Source organism: Capricornis sumatraensis, chromosome 9, assembly GCF_032405125.1.
Source record: "Capricornis sumatraensis isolate serow.1 chromosome 9, serow.2, whole genome shotgun sequence".
Lineage (NCBI taxonomy): Eukaryota > Metazoa > Chordata > Mammalia > Artiodactyla > Bovidae > Capricornis > Capricornis sumatraensis.
Window position 1 is genome coordinate 45414446 of NC_091077.1, and position 21291 is coordinate 45435736.

Here is a 21291-nt window from a genome sequence, read left to right on the forward strand (position 1 = left end):
GCAGTCCCACCTCATTTCCAGCCAAAAACTAGTCATTTTCTGAGATATTTCTGAGATACCCAAACTTCCCTTACAGATTCCTAGACAACTGGCAGATTTGCTTGAAATACAGAGCTTGTCCCATCCGCTGCTAAAGCTGCTCCCCCTGCCCTCCCGGGCTCGGAACACTCGGTGAGGGCTCTGCCCAACAAGCTAGCAGGATCTCCCCAAGCCTCCCAAATAGACGATATTCCCCCCCTCTATATGAAGCCCTGTGGCTTAACTTCAGAACTGCAACAACATTTTGAACAGCCCAGAAGCTATGCTGCCCAACCTTATTCAGTGTTAAGCCTGGCTTAAATGGTTCTCTACACTGTTCTAAAGCAGAAAGGCTATTAGTTCCTGCATGCAATTCTAGGGGGAAAAAACTGCACACAGAGTGGGCAAGGGTAACACAGACTTGCCAGGCCTATAAGATGTGAAACCAAAAACTAATTCATTATATTAAAAAAGCTAAACTGCCTTTTCTGTCAGGTTAGAAAAGCTGTTTTACTGTAACTGCTTCAAGTCTCTAGAGAGCTTTAAGAGTTCACCACAGGCGCTTCCCAGGTGGCGCAAGTGGTAAAGAACCCACCTGCCTAAGCAGGAGACCAGGGTTTGATGCCTATCTCAGGAAGATCCCCTGAGGGCACGGCAAATGCCTAGAGAACCCTTTGGACAGAGGAGCCTGGCGGGCTACAGTCTGTGGGGTCACAAAGACTCAGACACAACTGAGCACACTTACACACATGGGTTCTTGAAACAGAGCCAGTCAGCAAAGCAGAAACTGGTTCCTAGGTTGTGTCACCCCCCAATCCCAACTATTCTAATCACCCATTTCAGACCTCAAATCACCATGGACCTCAGGCTCTCTATATTGGTCTGCTTGTCCACAGTGGGCAGTGGGGGTCTCAGAGGAGCCCTAACTGAATATACGCAGGGAGTACAGCAGGGAGAGCCACAGAGAGAACTTCGTAAGCCCTGAGTCACACGTGCCCAGTGACTCACTGCCACCATCCTTCTCCAGCTAGTTCCAGACTAAGAATTAGCATGATGTCATGCTATCCAACAAGTTACAATATAGACAAATTTTGCTTAATTAATTCCAGCAGCAGGTATGTACAAACAATTGTAGAATAAACAAATCACAGTATAATGCCACTCTGGGATCTCTAACTTTTGTAAGGGATACCTCTGTGAATCTTTGGAAAAATATCAAAACTAAGTAATATCTACTTTGTATATTAACGATGGATTTATGAAGGCAAGCTAATAATAGCACTTCAAAAGAGGTTAAGAATTCTTAGAGGGCATATATCCTTAAGCATCAACTCACCAACAGCATTACACTTCAGCGAGCTACTGTTTTCAACTTATCCAAAACCACATAGGTCCTAAGAGGCAGAGGCAAGACTCCAGCCTCACAGCTTGACTTCACACTACAGAATTAGCTCAGAATAACTCGGAAATGAGAAGGCAGACAGGTTGACAGGTTTGCTGTTATGTTGTGGGAAAGGGCCCCTCACTTTCTTTGGATAAAAATAAGAGGCTGGAAGACTGGTAGACACATTCAAGAAATGATGAGTATAGAGCAGAAAGAGGGAAAAGGTTAGGTAAGTGCTGCAGCCAGTTTGAAGGGCCTCTTAATAGTGTCAGTAAATTGCCTGTTTTCTTAGATGAGCTGTCAGATCTCTATTAAACATGATTTAAAGACTTTGGCCAAGGTCTACAGAAAGTCAGGAAGGGAATAATTATATTGTCTGTCCACTCAATCTTACATATTCAGAAAGACCTTTCTCTTCTGGGAAATAGAAATGAGACACTCTAGCTAGACTGAATGCTGCTACCTTCCCCACTAAAACCAGCACAAATGGAAAAATAGCTTAATTCCTGAGTAAAGGGAATCAGGGATCCAGAAGTAGTCAAAGGGTTGGCATTCTTTTTCTGTGAAGGGCCACTGAGTAAATATTTTAGGCTTTTTGGTCAGGTATAGTCTTTGGTGTGTCAGTTATTCCTCTGGATAAGGAAATGGCACCCCACTGCAGCATTCTTGCCTGGAGAATCCCATGGACACAGGAGCCTGGCAGGCTATAGTCTATAGAGTCACAAAGAGTCAGATATGACTAAGCGCACACACACTATTGTAAAGGTAGATATGAGACAAATAAGAGAGGAAAAAGGCAAACTACTGTTCAGTAACGATCTGAGCCACAAGAGCTACACGAAGGCAACACATTAAAACTACATGTGGATACAGATAATTCTAAAGTAAGAAAAACAGGGAGCACAAGGAAGAAAGAAAATTAAAAATTTGTGAGCTATCTCAAACTACCAAGAAAAACTTAATTCAGCCATAAGTGAGAGGCTGGAAACCAGAGCAGAGCAGTTTGGAGTACACCAGTAAAAAACTGAGCCAGTGGTTCCCCTGAATGGTATCAATGACAATTAGAAGAGTCAGAAGTCTATCAGAACCTTAGTTATGTAAGCAGCCTCCAGAGAACTAGGACAAGAACTGCCTCCAAGTCTTTTCCAACTAAACAGCCACACACAAATTTAACTCTTTCAATATTAAGAGAAACATTTAAGTACACAAAAACCAAACCATTTACTACCTACTAGGTAACTTTATTGAAAGTACCTTGCATTCATGACGGATGCTTTCTGGGTTATGCCACACATTTTACCATTAAAGGTTAAATTATTTTCTACATGCAAGTAGTATGAATAGTTTTCCCCACATGGGATCACTGATTATAAAAAGATGACACACCATATAGGCTATCTTTTTTAACTGAAAAGCTAGCAAACTAATTATTATATCTCCTCCCAAACCACAAACTGAGTAGTAACTGAGCCTTCAAAGCTGAGAGGATTAAAAATGCAAAAATAAGCCCTCAGATCCAATTAAGGAAGCCCTGCTACATACAGGCTAGTGAATACCAGGGGTACTTACTCCTCCAGGAAGATTAAAGCCACTCTGATAACCCCACTCAAAGCATTTACCTCAAGTAGCCTTTATCCAGTTTCCAATTGAGTAAAGATAATACATTGTTAAATTCTATTTCAGAAGGTTTTTTGCAAGTTGCTTTATTTACAACACCAACTTTAAAAGTCACTGAACTAAAATTAACTGGACAATAAACTAGGCAGAAATTGCTTTACAAAAAGGGAAAGCCCAAAATGCCACTTTCTATAGGGAACCCACAGTTCAGTTTTATTCAGAGCAAAGAAAAGAAACTTTCAATCATACTAGAAGAAACTGGGCCTTAAGTTTGGGAACTGTACTGAAACTACACATGCAATGAGGACAACATTCTGCTAATACAATTGACTTGCTGCTGCATTTGTTCACTGTTTTTCTAATATTAACAATTATAAACAAAGCAGTGCAACTAGTATTTGGAATAATCCTTACAGTGTTACAGCGTTAGACATGAAATTTCACTTCTCCTCACACCACTGGTTCTCTTTGCGTACCTAGAAGAGACAGATATAAGGAAGTACCTTAAGTAGTCTTTATTAAAACCACTACTCATCAACAGCCTGTGAGGTAGATTAGAAAGACAGACTGAAAACTAGGGGAAAAAAACAGGTTAAGAGTATACTTTCAGGTTGCCATTCTTTCCTTCCTGCTTTTTTATTGTGCCCTGCTGAGATTATCAAAAAAAGCAAAGACAATTGGCCATTACAGCTTTAGTCATGACCTGTGTCAACAAAATCATTCTGATCTATTCATTCATTCCTTCTCAGTACACCAGTTATCCTGGCATACAATCCACAGGGCCTGCTCTTCTGAAGTAAAATATTGATGGTTTACATGTAAGGTCCCAGGTCCAAAACTAGTAACTGCTAAGGAACAAACATCAAACTGCACTATAAGAACTAACTGTTATGCTTATAAAAGATCAGTATCATCTAAGTGCTTAGACTAAGAGACCAGTATATTTTTAGCATACCAAAGGGACCTATTTCCCCTCAAGTAAGGTAAAGACTCATTGATATAAACACCTCTATTCCTAGCATGCTATGGGTTTTTAGTTTCTTTAAAAGCATTTGATTAAGAACAAGCTGTTAGCTACCTACCTGGGCTTCCTCTTCTTCAGTAAAATCATTTTTGATATTGAATGTCTTTCGAATCTCCTCAGGAGTTTTGCCCTTGATCATATTAGCAACAGTCTTGCAGGTAACGTCAAGCAAACCTTTGATGTCTAAGTAGTTTGCTGCCTGTAAAGTAATTGTTGTTTTTATTATATACTTGATGCTTTAAATCAAATCCAAAGTTAGTGACTAACTATGAACATCTAATTTAGCTTAAAATGCTAGTCAATTTTAAGAAATTAAAGACTTTGTTAAATTTTAAAGCCCAAAACAGGTCTATCTTGGAAGTATATACTTGAAAGTATATTCTGCTGTCATTAATCTTCTACATCCTTATGGATTCTGTCTACTTGTTTCACCAGAGACAGATGTTGAGATCTCAACTGAGATTACAATTATGATTGTGGACTTACATACTTATCCTTCTATTGGTTTTGTTTCACTTTCTAGAAATTCTGCTTTTAGGTAGAAAAACATTTAGGATTCCTATGTCCTCTCAATGATGAACAGATCCTTTATCATTATACAGTGAACCTCTTTAATCCTTTCATTCTTTGCCCTGAAATCTAATATAGTCACTCTAGTTTTCTTTTGGTTATTACTGTTAGCATATTTTTTCCACCCTTTACAAACTTAATTGTGTCTTTATATTCAAAGTGAGTTTTTCTGGTAAAAATAGTTAAGTCTTATTTTTCTATCCAATTACTTGTGGTGACCATTTACATCTTTTTATTCTGGTAAAAAGCCACATAATATAAAACATACTACTTTAACCATACTTAACTGCACAGTTCAATGGCACTAACTACATTCACCCTGCTGTGCAGCTCTTACCATCTTCTATTTCCTAAATTTTTCACTTTCCTAAAGTGAAACTCTGTCCTCATTAAACATTTAATTCTCCATTCTCCCTCCCCACAGACCATTTACATTTAATGTGGTTATTGATACGTAGGTTTAAATATAGCACTGCACAAATTTAAAGTTAAAATTCAGTATCAATGAATGTAACAAATGAAAAGTGCTAAAGGTTATGCCAAAAATATCCTATACTACGTATTAAAAACATACCAATATAAGCTCAAAGAGTGTCCCTTGGTCAACTTTCAGGAATTCTTGATCCCAAACAGGTATATCATCTGTTCGTTTTTCTTTGTTCTCATCATCCTCAGGAGGAGGAGGATCATCCTTGTGGTGGGTGCACCACTGAATGACCTACAACATAAAAAGTTTATACTTATGTGGCATTTTATAACAAGGTACTTCCACTGCTGGGGCAAGTTCATTTCTACACAGGGACTAGCTATACTAACTTGAATAAAGTTAGTAGCCAAGCTTGACAATCACAACCCTAGAGAATGGAAGATCTTACATAACAGCGAACCAATAAGGACCTAACAAAAGCAGAAGAGATTAAGAAAAGGTGGCAAGAACACACAGAAGAACTGTACAAAAAAGGTCTTCATTACCCAGATAACCACGGTGGTGTGGTTAGAGTTAGACATCCTGGAGTTTGAAAGTCAAGTGGGCCTTAGGAACCATTACTATGAACAAAGCTAGTGGGGGTGATGGAATTCTAGCTGAGCTATTTCAAATTCTAAAAGATGATGTTGTTAAAGTGCTGTACTCAACCAGCAAATCTATAAAACTCAGCAATGCCCACAGGACCAGAAAAAGTCAATTTTCATTCCAATCCCAAAGAAAGGCAGTGCCAAAGAAAGGCAGTGCCAAAGAAATGTTCAAACTACTGTACAACTGCATTCATTTCACAGGCTAGCAAGGTTATGTTCAAAATCCTTCAGGCTAGGCTTCAGCAGTATGTGAACTGAGAACTTCCAGAAGTACAAGCTGAATTCAGAAAAGGCAGAAGAACCAGACCAAACTGCCAACGTTCGCTGGCTCATGGAGAAAGCAAGAGAATTCCAGAAAAACATCTACTGCTGCTTCAATAACTACACTAAAGCCTTTGACTATGTGGATTGTAACAAACTGGAAAATTCTTAGAGCGATGGGAGTACCAGATCCCCTTACCTGTCTCTTGAGAAACCTGTATGCGGGTCAAGAAGCAACAGTTAGAACCAGATATGGAACAACTGGTTCAAAAAAGGAAAAGGAGTAGAACAAGGCTGTATATTGCCACCATGCTTATTTAACTTATTTGCAAAGTACATCATGCGAAATGTCGGGCTAGGTCAATCACAATCTGGAATAAAGATTGCTGGGAGAAATATCAACAACCTCAGATATGCACATGATACCACTCTAATGACAGATAGTCTCTTGGTGAGGGTGAAAGAGGAGAGTGAAAAAGCTGGCTTGAAACTCAATAATCAAAAAACTAAGATCATGGCATCTGGTCCCATCACTTTGTGGCACATAGAAGGGGAAAATGTGGAAGCAGTGACAGATTTTATTTTCTTGGGCTCCAAAATCATTGCAGCCATGAAATTAAAAGATGCTTGCTCCCTGGAAGAAAAGCTATGACAAACCCAGACAGTGTATTAAAAAAGAGAGACATCACTTTGCCAACAAAACTGCTGCTTTTGAATTGTGATGCTGGAGAAGACTCTTGAGAGAAGATCAAACCAGTCAACCCTAAAGGAAATCAACCCTGAATATTCATTAGCTAAAGAAAATCAATCCTGAATACTCATTAGAAGGACTGATACTGAAACTGAAGCTCCAATACTGCAGCCACTTGATGCCGAAGAGCTGACTCACTGGAAAAGACCCTGATGCTGGGAAAGATTGGAGAGGCAAAAGGAGGATGGGGCGGCAGAGGATGAGATGGTTAGATAGTATCACTGACTCAGGAATTTGAGCAAGCTCCAGGAGATAGTGGGCTTCCCTGATGGCTCAGTAAAGAATCTGTTTGCAGTGCAGGAGATCTGGGTTCAATTCCTGGGTCGGGAAGGTCTCTGGAGAAGGGAATGGCAACCCATTTCAGTATTCTTGCCTGGAAAATTCCATGGACTGAAGAGCCTGGCAGGCTACAGTTCACAAAGTTGTAAAGAGTTGGACATGACTGAGCAACAAACTCTTTCTCTTTCCAAGAGACAGTGTAGAACAGAGGAGCCTGGAGGCTCCAAGAGGTTGCAATGAGTAGACACGACTTTGACTAAACAAAAAGCAATGTGGTAAAAAAAAATTCATTGAGAACTCCTATAAAGTCTATAAAGACTATAAAATGCATTAGCCTGGAAAACATTATGCTAAGTGAAATAAGCCAGACACAAAGAATATTCTATGATCCCATTTTTAAAAGATACCCAGTACAGTCAAATTCATACACGGAACAGTGATTATAAGATACTTTTTACCTACACTAGGGACATTAAAAAGACTGGTAACAGCCAATCACAGTGAGAATATGGAAAAATATGCAGTATAGCTGCATCTCATGCCAAGCTCAAGAGAACACATAAAATCCAACTGTGTATGGTTAATGGCTCTGAAAAAAGAAGGGACCAATTGGAACCAACTATTCCCATCTCTAAGCCTAGCCAGTTTTCCCCCTAGTGTGGAAACTGGATGCCATTTCTTCAGAAGAGCATTCAATTACACAGTAGGCTCTATTAAGAAGCCACACTCCCTGAAACACTAATATGTAGATGGCTGTTTATGCACAGGATAAGGTGATCAACTGAGAAAAAACAAACCAACAAAAAGCACATATCATGTTCTCAAACTCCTTTTGAGGCACACCCACTCAGTAGACAGGCAATCAAAAATATTTTCCTTTTTGCTAACCTTATACTATCATATGTCAATAATTCAAATCTGCTAATGAAAAAGACATCTTAAATATTCGCAGGGTTTGGTTAACAAAACAAATACCTTAGTCATAATCTTACTATAGCTTTTTTTAAGGACACTATATTTATATCTCTATAAAAAGATCACCAACATATTGCTAATTAAGAAAAGGATACATATATATTTATGTGTAGTTTGCTCCCTTACCTTTTTTAATATTGCTGCATTAACATTTGGCAAGGGGACTGGATCATCATCTCCTTCATCATCCATTCCCAAATCTAAGAAAACAAGAGGGGAGTTGCCATTATTATCTAACTCCATTATAACAATCAGGCTGTTTCAAACAAGTAATTTGCAAGATAAGTTTATCTGAAAGACTCAAAAAAGTATTTTACTCATTAAAACAAGTTCACCCAAAACTATATAAAAACATGTGAGTTAACAAATACAGGAGTATTATATAAACAGAGTTCTTAATTAGGAAAAGTGATTTAATAAGTGGGATAACTGGCAACCACTTGGGAAAAAATAAAAGCCAGACTCCTACCCTTACTCTTGATACCAAACTCTCTAGATGGACATCATTTAGGAAAATAAAACAATGTGAATTATTATTTCCCAGAATCGTCTGTTAAAATCTGAAGCCCAAAAATGTACATTCACACACATACACACAACAGATTATGCAGCCACTAACAAAAACAATGCAGGCAGCTCCACACTTACTGGTATGATTCAATATTAAAGTAATACACAGGTTTCTCTAACAAAAAAGTCTTTCATGGTTTCTGTAAGGCAAAAATTTTAAAAAGATAGGGTTTTTCTGGAATGACTCAGGAAGTGAATGATTTTCCAAAATTATGTTATTCCTATTCCCAAGCTTTAAAGCATTCTGTTGTGGCATCTTATATCAGAATTATCTCAATATGAAACTTTATTCCAGAGAATAGCAGTGTCTCAGTTTCTTGGTAGAATAGTTGTTTGGCATTTCTTTGGACGAAAAGTTTCTCTGAATGTATCAACTAAACATCATATGGCACGTTGGGGACACTTGCTTCCAGATGTCATCATAACTTTCAGATTACCAAAGTGGTTGCTGAGCTCCAAAGAAAAAACAAAATCTGTATGTTACTCAGATTCTAAGAAAGAATGTTTTTCAAACCAAATGGGTCTGTCTTCCAGAGCTGCCAAAGAAATGTGTAACAGTGCCAAGATTAGAAGTCAAAAATTACTGCATTGCTATACTGGTTGTTTCACAGCATCAGTTATGCTGACATGGCTCAACCTTCTGAGTCCCTAATTTACAGCTATCCTAGGCAGTGAAGAATTAGCTATGAATATCCAAAGAAATCAGAACTGTAGGTGGGAATTGATGCATAAATCATTCTGAACACTATAAGACTAGCTGAGGTAACCAAGGAATGAAAGAGTATTGATGTAATGAAGAGGTACAATGATTAAGCAAATCCTGGGGAACTGAAGCCTTTAAAAATAGGGAGACAGGATGTGAGTGAGGTAAGTAATAACTATGTTGAATGCCAAATCTAGAAGGGACTGATCAAATGTCAGAAGCTCTCAGTAAGTATAGATGAGAACTGAAATGATGCACCTGACAACATGGAGATCAATGAGCTTTCTCCAATCAAGTGGTAAAGATAAGAGTAGATTCAACAAGTTTCCTATTTTCCTGTATGCATGCATTCACTCATGTCCCCTCTACTCTCCACCAATGCCTTTCCCTGATTCCATCTCTGAGAGTAAAACTACAAAATGACAATATTTCAATTTGGATCAAACCACTTACGCTTTTCTTGAATTGGTATGAAATATTTTTAAATCAGAGGGCAGAGAAAGTTCTACTATGTAATATACATGTGGTTTGGGGAGTGAACATATTAGAGGAAATGCAGAAGACCAGCTTGTTTAGAAGATATAAATGTTATTTGGAAGCCATAACTCATGTTAAAAATAAGGGCCTTATGGTTGTAAATGATCCACTTCTCTAGCACTTAAACCAAGAATTTGCAATATTTTTTTGCTAACTGATGGCTCAAGTACCAAGAGTCATTCCTTTAAGCTATTTAGTTTCAAGAATGTCTGAAAAACACTTGTATCCTGATACCACACCCCAGACCTGAAGAAATCAGTCAATTCATGTGTATACATGACACTTTCACTTCTGATTTTACAGTGATTAGATTTCATTTCAATACACTCCAGTCCTCAAGTGTCTAAATTTCTATATAAACCACTGGTACTTTAGATAAAGCCATTCACCTCTGAAGCCCAAAGGCTATGGGGAGAAATGAACTGTTGCTGTCTACTATTCACTTGCTTCAGTGATCCAAGAAGTCCTATGTTCGTTCTTATTGGCAAATGCTTCTCTGAAGCAGCAAAGGACCAATTAGGGTGCCAGGCACCAACGAAGATGAAGTAAAGAACACTTTACTTCATTGCCAAAGCCAAGTATTTAGGCAATAATTTTGGCATCAGTTTCTACATCTAGATAAAGCCTTACTCACCTGCCTTTAGGAATAGTTGGTTAGCTTTCACACCTATGTGACCAAGTTCTTCATTCAACACATACTTGATGAACAGTGATTGTGGGATGTATCAAGGGGTTTACAACTTAACTGAAGTAAGCCATGTAAGCTAACCAGTGTACAGGACTGTAAGTACCATATAACTGTTGTCAACTACCAAACTAAAAAACTGAAAAATCTGAAAGCATGTTCAGATTAAAAAAAAAAAAAAAAAAGACCAACCTTCTGCCTCTCAGCTTCCATCTCTACCACACCTAGTATCTGACTTGTTAGAAGTCTAAATTATCCCTGAAATCCGATCAGTCTTCAATCTAATAATCCTCCCTTTTCCCTTGGCTTTCATAAATTCTACTCCAGCTTCTCCACTTCTGACTTTTCCATTCCTAACACCCCATCCTGCTTCAATATGGCCACTTGCCAATCTCATTTACTTATACACACACCCCCCCCTCAAATTAAGTCTATCTCCAGCGATCTATAACTCAGGGACCAAGAGCCAACAGTCAATTGACCAGTAGGTTATTACAAAGATCTTTTGAGAGAATCTCTTACACAACATGTTCAAGCTCAAAGTCATTTACTTTCCATTCCCCTCAAACTTGTTACTCAGCTCTATCAACTACAGCATCACAATCACAACCCCAACAAAAAACCTCAAATTTTAAACACATCCTGTCTCAGTTTACCTCAGAATGCTCTCCCAAAACATCTTTACTAGTTTGAACTATCACCTCACTAGGACTACACACTATTCTCTCCACAAGCCTAAAGAATAACAGCAGCCAAGATGTTTCCATAGCACCGCTAGGACTAATGCATTAATTATACCATGTGACCACTGAGTATCCATAAATTTTGGTATTCACAGAGGGTCCTGAAACCAATCCCTTGCAGATATGGAGACAACTGAACTAAAGAACATTCTTACCACTCTTAAGTATTTTCCTCCACCAGTTCTAGAAACTGATTTGTGTATCTCCATATATTATTTATGTCTACCAACCCACTGATATTAGTAAGAGATCCATGTTAATAGTAAAAGTTTTAAAATGCTTCAGGATTTGTTTTCTTGGCTTCTTTATGTAGTGTTCATGCTCTGCAGTTTCAAAGGAATGACAAAATAAAAGGGAAAACTTTGTTTAAAAAAAAAAAACCTTGGTTTTTTTACTTGGTTTACATACTCAGCTTACTCCCTCCGTTGAAACAAGGTGTTCTATTTAACTGCCATATATAAAGTATCTCTTTACAAAGGCTTTAGTTTTTGCCATTAGAAATGTGAATGCAAATTTACTTGGAAGAGAAATGGGCCATTATCTGAGTCCTGGAAATCATTTCCATATTATTAACAGCCTACAATATTATCTACTTAATAAGAGAAAAAACTAACTCAGAAAGTGCTGAAAAAATGACTTCTATCAGATAGATGTAGTTAATACTTTAAAGAAAAAACTTTACCTCTTCATACCCTCGAGCAATTTTGACAGAATGTTACTTCCAGACTATGTTTACAGGTTATATCAAACTACATATTTCTTCCCCTTTCCCCTGACCCAGGTTTTCTAATAAACTTACCTTCCAACATAGTCTTGATGGTCACAGACTGTTTTGCAATTTCAACGTCAACTTCAAATATCTCTCCATCAGAACTCTGCAACTTAATTGAAGGCATCTAAAAAAAGGTATTATACTGAATTTGAAATTTAAGAGATAATACTTCTATATGGCATTTCATCAACCGTAGCCTGTTAGAGCCCTTCCAACTCATTAACCATAAAATCCTAAGAACCTACAATATATAACACTATAAGCACTCATTATTCACAGGCTAGCACACAAAGATAGAAACCTTTTTTCTAAGTATAACTCCTAGGTACAGAAGCTTTTAACACCTGCTCTCATTGGTTTAAGATTTAGAAAAAAATAATTTATAATTTTGATGCAAAATACATCTAAAATGGACTTACTGACTCTGCCTTTCTGCTCTCACTGACTACCCCTACTTGAATAGTTAACTGCCACTGTTAACCACCTGCAAACCTGAGATAGGTCAGTACAAAATCAACAAAGCTACCAAATAAGATAGTAATTTTCCCAGCAGTGAGACTTATCAGTGAAAAATGAGTTCAGATCAAAGAGTAGATCAGGATATACTTATGTTTGGATCAATGCAAGACCATAAACAAGTGAATATAATATTTAATAAGCAGATGTTGTCCTAATGACTTAAACATAATAACTTAAATTTCCTTTTTATCTTTCATTACTGACTGTCCAGGTATCCCCAGTTTGAGATCTTCCAAAATCCTCAAGAGTAAAAACCTATTACTTGCTCCAAAAAAATTTATTAACTCAACATTAATTATGAGTCATTAGGAAAAGGACACTTCTTACATAAAATTAAACAATTCAAAAGAGCTGAATTCTGACCAAAAAAAAAAAACAAACCCTCTTTAAAACTGAAATGTTCTAAGCTTCTAAGCCAGCAATTTCTTACCATCTTCAGATTTTGGGGGGAGTGGTTCAGGGAAGTGGGTAATGGCAGCAATACCTGACCCTAAAAATTCAAGACCTCTTTCAATTTCAAGTATAGATTTTTCAATCCTTTGATGTCATTACAACTTAAAAACAGAGAATTTGACACTGAAAACACTGACTGAACCTTTGTTAAGGTCTCAAGACTTAAAACCCATTAAAACAGTTAAAATATTTATTCTGCTTTCCCCAGATAAGAATTCCCATTTCCCAAAGAAACAAATTAGCACAAGGAAGCAAAAATATAAAGTTGTTTTAAAACCAGCCATTGAAATACCCAGCTCTCCCTCATCCATGGTTGGAGAGAATCACATTTCATTTTTCATTTCACCAATATGTGGTTTCTCCATGTTGCTCCTTACCTGCCAATAATGCAGTTGTCAAGCTCCATGGGTAAAGACCCAGAGCAGAGGACCTTCTCTGTAACAAGGTGATAACAAAAGGTATCCCCCGAAAAAGTATTTTAATGTGAGTTCAATTTCTAACTATGAAACATTCTTTGTTGTTTTTTTTACTTTCCATGTACTGGAGTGAACATTATTAGAGAACCTCACGTCTGGCAAAACAGCTGATAAAATTACGTTTAAGCATATTTCAAATAACTTTCGATAAACAGCAAGATCTGCTTACTCATAGTCAAATTCGTGTATTAGGTTACTTTTAAAGGAGTTGAGATCTTACTCAACAGCAAGGAAGCAATCGCTTAATCTGTAATTTGATGCTCTTTGTAACACTAAACTTGATACTCAAATAATTTTCTTTTTTAGTGTTAAACATCTGGAATTCACTGCAAAATTTAATAATGGATGAAATTTTGTTTGAAATGCTTTCAAGACCATTCCTTCAACTCCTTATGCTCCGGTATTTGTAAATTAAATCACCCTCTAAGAGGTGGGTTTTATCATCATAAAGGAAAAAGCCTGTTTTAAGTGACCCGAAATTCTAACACCTTTTAGGGGGTAGAATGAAACCTGCATTGCTCTATAACACAGAAACCTTCTACTATAATAAGGCTCTGATGAAAAAAATTCATGACCCCAAATCTAAGCCTTAAGTCTCCATTAAAAAATGAACCAAAGCAGGGAATGAATATCCCTTCAAAAAAAAGCCAGGCACCTCGAGTTAACGCACCTAAAAAACGACACCACTATGACGATGGCATCTGCTATTACAACAACCGTTTCAGCAATCCCTGGCTGTGGCAAAACAGAAATATTCTGAAGGAGCAGGCGGCTCTCTGCCAAGATTCGGTCCCAACAGTTAGGTAGGACCGGTGACTAGTGACGCCAGATACACGGGAGAGAAAGGATATGAACCAAGAAGCCAGCGTTCCCGGACTACCACTGCCACGCTCGCTCCGGACACCAAAACAATAAACATGGACACACGCCCACACTCACGACAGCCCCGGGAACTCCATTAAAAGCCCCACCGCCACCCTCGCCCTGGGTCCTGGGGCCGGCAGGCTTACGGACAAGGGAGGCCCCCGGCCCCAGACTGGGCCTGCAGCCGAACACCGCGGCGGCTGATGGTCGCCCGGTGAAGAGGAGGCCCAATCCCAGGCTCGACTCGCACCTTCTCCCTCCCGCCCGCCGGGCACTCACGGGGGGCCGTGAAGACGCGCGACTAGAGGAGGCCTCCTCGAGTCGACCCAAGGGGTGGGAGAACGGCGCCCGCTGGCACCTCCCGGAGAATGGGGTCGACAACTGTTCCACCAGGCCTGAGGTGAGGCCAGGCCCAGGTGCCTCCCGCCTTCAGCTGGCCAAAGCCCTAACGGTATGACCACCAGCTCGCAACCCGCCCCTTCCAGCCCCGTCGGCGTCCACTTACGGTGTTAGGTCTCAAGGAGATGGCGGGCCGCAGGCTGAAGTGAGCAGGGCGACGTCGTCAATCAGCAAAACCGAAAAGCGGAGAACAAGAGCACTACAGCGCAGAGGGGCGGCGCGGCGTCGGCCTTTATAGGAGCGGGCGCAGGCGCCGAGGACCCTGGGGCCCGTGACGTCACAGAACCGGCGGGGCTGGCCGGCGAGATCGCCTGACGGCAGGCGGAGGCCAGCGGGGCGGGCAAGGTGGAGACGCGGCTGTGCGAGATCCGGCGGACCCTGATTCTCACCCACTTCCTCGAAAGCTCGGCTCGCTCTCCTCAAAGCAGGAACAGCGGACTGGCTGCTGTAAATCACGGTCTCCAGGGGTCCTTCAGGCGGGGGTGTCCTAAACTGAATTAAAGACCCAGGTCTTGAAAAGCCTAAAAGCCAGGGGCGTAGGGGAAGGAGGGGGAAGGGAGTGAACTGGGAGGAGAAGGATGGGGATAGAGGTGCGGAAGCAGGGGTTGAGCGACGAGAGGTGTTCTTGGGTGGGTGATGTTTGGGAGGGGCTGTGACTCCCTTTCAGGGTGGGGAAACTGGGACTCAGAATGGAGCTGGCGTTTCCAGTCAGCGTTGTGAGATTCTGCTTAGTGCCTCCGTGCCCTCCCCTGAACCTGAGTTACCTCACTCTTCACAATAATCCATATGGTGAAATATCGTTACTCCCTTTTTCATTTGTGAGGGAACAGGTTCAGAACGAGGCAGAACAAGGAGTTTTTGATACTGTTAACCCGTATTTCCTACCAAGGACTTCTGAAAAGGCCTCTAGTCCAAAATAACCAGGGAGAGCCCAAGTCTAGAGTGGAGGTCTCTCTCTACCGGTGAACATCCGTTCTGCATAAGTGTATTGAGCCTGGGGCGGGAGTTGGGGGGTGGGAGTGAGGACTGAAATGGGGAAGAGCTCTGCAGCAAACTAGGCAGCCAGAGTCCAACCCGCTCTGAACGCCGCTGTGGGATGCTCCCTGATAATTTTCCTTTGGATGAACCCAACCCTTAAGGGAAAGGGATTAGTCTGAAAATTCCCACCCCCACCCTCGCCAGTCAGGGACTTTGACCAGCTCTACCCTGCTCTGCCTAGCGAACAACAGCCACCCCACCCCAGGAGACAAGGCGCCAGCTCACCTAACCAACAAGCACGTGACTGGTTTTCCTGACGCCAAAGAGACAAAAGACACTTCCACACAGGGGCCCCTAAAGAAAGGAGAGGCCTACAGCTCTTCTGGGATGGGACCAGGCAGGGAGGCCAAGCAGCTTCTTGGGTTACCAGGTCTTTGTCTGCAGGCTGTGGTATCCAGTGTCTGCCAGGTGCCACAGCTGATGACAGGAAGATGAAAGGACCTACAGGCCTCATACTTTTTTTTTGTCACAGCACAACCCTGCCCTCAGTAGCTCCAGTTTCTGGTCTCCCTCAAGGCCCACTGGAGTCCCTTTGCTCCCCTGCATATGGCATACCAGGTGGTACCGTCTAGTCTTGTTGAGCATACTAATCAGTGCCAGTCACACATCTAGTCTGAAGATCTGGCACAGGGCCTGGCATAAAGTAAGAGTATGCTTTTTCCAAGTATGTCTGTGGTCCCTCAGCATTAGAATCACCAAGAGAATCTTTTTTTTTTTTTTTTTTTTAATTTTTTGTGATGTACACCATTGTTAAAATCTTTATTGAATTTGTTACAGTATTGGTTCTATTTTGGCTTTTTGGCCAGAGACATGTGGTATCTTAGCTCCCTGACCAGGGAAGCTCCCTTTGCATTGGAAGGTGAAGTCCCTGAAAAGTCTTGTTTTTAAAATGCAGATCTTATTACCCTTACAGCTATCATATGCATAGATTATCTCAGGAAAGATAAACATGGAGTCGTTTGCCTCAGGGGAGGGGAACTAGGTAGGTGAAGAGAGAAGAGGGTTGGGGTCATTTTCCACTTTATACCCTTTCTACCTTTTGGATTTTGATCCATATAAATGTATTACATATTCAAAAATTTCTTTACTTAAAAATTGGCATCAGGTCAAGAAAAATGAGGATTCCTAGGTCCAGTCTTGATCTAATGAATCATACTCCCTGGGGGCAGGTTTTTCTGCCTTTGAACAAGTTCTCTCAAGTGATTCTTAAAGGGTAAGCTGAGAAACCACTATGGTAGGAACTCAGTGATGAAGCACTGCTAAGAAGGGGCCAGCAGTGTCTGTCAAAGGTGACTCATTTAGCTTCACATTTTCTGAATCAACCTTACCGTCCACTCAGGAGAGATAAAACAGTTGCAGCACTGTGAGCTACAGGCTGGGGAACACGAATTTCCACTCATTTATACATAATCACTGGAGAAGGAAACAACAGTCCACTCCAGTGTTCTTGCCTGGAGAATCCCGTGGACAGAGAAGCCTGATGAGCTGCAGTCCATAGGGTCGCATAGAGTCAGACACAACTAAAGCGACTTAGCACATATACATAATCGCTAGCCCATATCAGAAAAGACTGGCCCCCACAGAGTCCCCTCGGAATATGGGGGTGTGGGGGGAGTTCTACTGATTCCAACATGGCATCGAGAAAGCTGAGGTCTCATGCTTACTTCAATTACTCCACACACCTTGTGAGCAAAACTCTTTGTGCTATAGAGGAAGAAAATAAAACCAAAGAGAAAGGACTTTTCCAGTGTCACAAAGCCACTGCAGAGCAGGGCTGAGGTTCCAGCACCAGCTATGCTTCTGTAACCACAACCCAGATATTGAATTTCAGCCCCATCCCCAAATGCCAGGAATATTTTCTGATTAACCATTCCCAGCATATTATATCTCCAGGGAAGCTAAAGCCCTGGGATTCAAACAGTCCAGGTGGGAAAATCTGGTTTTTATGGTGAATTCATTTCTAGAGATGATCTCCCTTTGTAAATAGAGTTTCACTGCTGAAAAGGGTTGACAGCATTTGTATGAAGACCTGCCCTCTCAGTGGATCTAAAATCAGATTTTCCTGCCCAGAATTCAATCACATTCCCTTTCTCAGACAACTACCCATAGCCATAGGACAGCGTGTAAGCTAAGAAGTAACCCAGTCTTCATGGTCAGAGATCCACTGGCTGTACTCTCCTCCTGTGTCAGCTTTCTCAGTCTTGCTCTTCTGATAGAGTGGTGAGCACAGCCACTGTTGACTGTTATGTAACCTTAGGCAAGTTATTTCACCTCTCTAAGCCTCACATTCCTCTGCTTAGCCCCTCCTTCTTCCCTGTTGTCAAACTCTTAAGTCTTCCATCTAAAATCATCTAAAATAAGACTTCCTTATTACTCCTGTGGAGAGAGTGCCGAATGCAAAAAAAAAAAGTGAAATTCTTGGATCTTGATTTGCAAAATGGACTCTTGAAACCCAAAGCTGTTTAGAGCAAGAAAACTCTTTTGGAGCAGTGAAAGCCCAAGAGGCTAAAGGACTCATGTTTTATATCACCAATAGTAGAGTCAGGAAGAAGGTATGATAATACCAGAGTCAGTTTTCCAAAAGAGTGGGGGCGGGGAAAAAATTATATCAAAGAGAGCAATACAGTTAGCTACTGGGGTGGGTCTCTGAGAAGAGACTCTCTCTCATTTCCTCCCCCAATCCCCTCTACCCAGGGATAAGGGGAGAATAGGACTCCCCAGAAAGGTTTGGGAGCTCTGAGAGTGAAGAGAATCTGTGCTTGGTGTGTAAGTTGCTCAAAGAGAGCCTAGATAGGCAGACAGTAGATTGTGGGATGTAATAAACAGAACCAAATGAACCTAGAAGAATCTGGTCAATCCAAGCCAGAGACCATGGACAGACATAGACATCTGTGGGCACAGTAGAAATCAAGGATGACAGTTCACAACTAGTAGGGGTCAAGTCTACCTGCCTCGATGAGCAATGGAGGAAGATGGATGTTGACCAAGGGCCAGACAATCTCCAGCCCCCTCAACTCCCACTCCATGCCATGATCACATAAGCTCAGGATATAGTTGTGACCCTGGATAGAAGAGGGACAAAACCCTCAACTTGACTGAGCACACCCCTGAAATGACTGAGTGATCATACAACCATTTGAAATGAACAGGTTATATTTTTGCTGTCAAATGGAAGTAGGTACTATAGAAAGTAATGAAAGCCATCAGCCTTCCCTGGTGGCTCAGTGGCAAAGAATTCTGCCAGTGCAGGAGACATGGGTTCAATCCCTGGAACAGGAAGATCCCACATGCTGCAGAACAAAAAAGCTCAATCAACACAACTATTAGGCCTGTGCTCTAAAGCCCAAGAGCTACAACTACTGAGCTCATTAGCCACAATTACTGAAGCCAGAGTGGCCTAGAGCCCATGCTCCACAAAAAAGTCACTTCAGTGAGGAACCCACACACTAAAACTAGAGAGTAGCCCCCGTTTGCCACAACTAGAGAAAATCCAGAGCAGCAACAAAGACCCAGCTCAGCCAAAAATAAATAAAATTATATATAAAAAAGAGACCTATTATTTTGGCACACCCAAAATTTCTGACAAAATTTCATACATCCATGGTGCACAGGAATCATATAGATCTGCTGCTGCCCACTTGCTTTTCACATCCTGTGTGATCTGGGTGGACTCTATGTCTTCCCCTCTCTAGCCTCAGTCTTGATGTCTGTAGAATGGGGCTTTTGGCAATACCTACCTCAGAATTTTTATGAAACTTATTTCAATCACTAGAATGGCTAAGCATGAGTGAAAATACCAAGTATTACCAAGGATGTGGAATAAATGGAACTCTCACACGTTGCTGGTGGGAGTACCAATCGGTATATTTCAGAAAATTGACAGCATCTACTAAAACTAAACAGGCATATACCCAGTGGCTCAGTAATCCCAATTCTGGACTAATCTCCAACAGGAGTAAGTCCTCATATCCATCAAAAGATATGTTTAGGAATGTTTGCAGTAACTTTTAAGAGAAAAAAAAATAGAAATAATAAATCCAGCAACTGTTAAATGAAAAAATAAATTGTTATATCTTTATACAATGGAATACTAAACAGCAATGAAAAAGAAACCACTTATATAACCATGGATGTATCTCACAATGTTGACCAAAAGAAGGTAGACACAGGAGTACTTATTTTATGAGTCCATTAAAATTAACCAAAAACAGGCAAAACTAATGTTGGTGAGAGAAGACAGAATAATAGTTTCCTTTGCAGGAAAAGCAGGTACTGATGAGGGAAGCTCTGGGATGCTGGCAGTTACCTATCTTGATTCAGGTGGCAGTTTCACAGGTGTATGCACATATAAAAATTTACTGAGCTATAACCATATTTGTGTATTGTATACAAGTCATAGCAATTTAAAAGTGGGGGGGGGTGTATGAAAATGGATGTTGTGTGCTTAGCATGGGTCCAGAGTCAAATCCAGATGGAACTTCAAGCCCCTGTAGCCTCCCCTTCAGGGCTTCCCAGATGGCTCAAGTGGTAAAGAATCTGCATAAAGAATACAGGAGACTCAGAAGATGCGGGTTCCACCCCTGGGGGAGGAAGATTGCCTGAAGGAGGAAGTGGCAACCCATCCCAGTATTCCTGCCTGGAAAATTCCATAGACAGAGGAGCCTAGTGGGATACAGTCCATGGAGTCAGAGTTGGACACGACTGAGGGACCAAGCACATGTGCACACAGCCTGCCCTTCACATGACTACCAGCCTTCCACAACCCAGTTTGCAGAAGTACTGAAAGACATTGGGAGGGAAGGTGGAGGAGATTTGCATGCCCCTGTGTCTCATCTGCCCAGGGTGGAAGTATCTAACTGAGGCCTTAGACAACATTATGGAAACGGCCACTAGTCCGCTTCCTTGATTCTGTTACAGCCAGTCGGTGCCCTGGGTCTCCCCTGGAGGACTATGGACCCACCCACTGGAAGTTGCCATGGAAGCTCCCTGTAGAAGGGTATCCAACTTAAACGGTACAGGAGAAAATGTCCTGATCCATATTTGTACCAAGCACCATCACAGAACTGTGGGCATAGGCTCGATTGGAGGACTGTCAAGCCAGAGTGGGCCTGCCCATGAGACTGAGATGGATTATGAAAATTGTCCCAGCCACACAGCAGACAAGTGGGGAGGTGAGATTTGAACCTAGTTTTGGCTGACTCACTGCAGAAAAATCAAGGTTTCCCAGAAGAACACAAGTTCTTCTCTGTTCCCCTCTCTCTCCCAGAAGGAAAGTTTATGGGAACATGTAGGTGCCCCTTTGGGCTCAGAGTGGGCAGACTGTACCCCGTGAAGGCAGGGACAGGTATAGTGTTGCCCTACAGGCTGGTCTTGCATTTCATGAGAAGATGGGTACAATAAAGGACAGAAAAGGTATGGACCTAACAGAAGCAGAAGATATTAAGAAGAGGTGGCAAGAATACACAGAAGAACTATACAAAAAATTTCTTAATGATCCAGATAGCCATGATGCTGTGATCACTCACCTAGAGCCAGACATCCTGGATTGTGAAGTCAAGTGGGCCTTAAAAAGCATCACT

General features: G+C 41.1%; 1 protein-coding gene across 1 annotated transcript; it reads right to left on the minus strand.

The window, feature by feature from the left end:
• Positions 1-2684: 2684 nt before the first annotated feature.
• SKP1 (S-phase kinase associated protein 1) lies at positions 2685-14907 on the minus strand. Its single transcript, XM_068980384.1, has 6 exons — positions 14781-14907; positions 11991-12087; positions 8080-8153; positions 5188-5331; positions 4102-4242; positions 2685-3495 (listed from the first exon to the last, which is right to left on the minus strand). Exons 2-6 carry the CDS (start codon positions 12085-12087, stop codon positions 3460-3462), a joined length of 492 nt encoding a protein of 163 aa, XP_068836485.1. The 5' UTR covers positions 14781-14907; the 3' UTR covers positions 2685-3459.
• Between the last annotated feature and the right edge of the window lie 6384 nt (positions 14908-21291).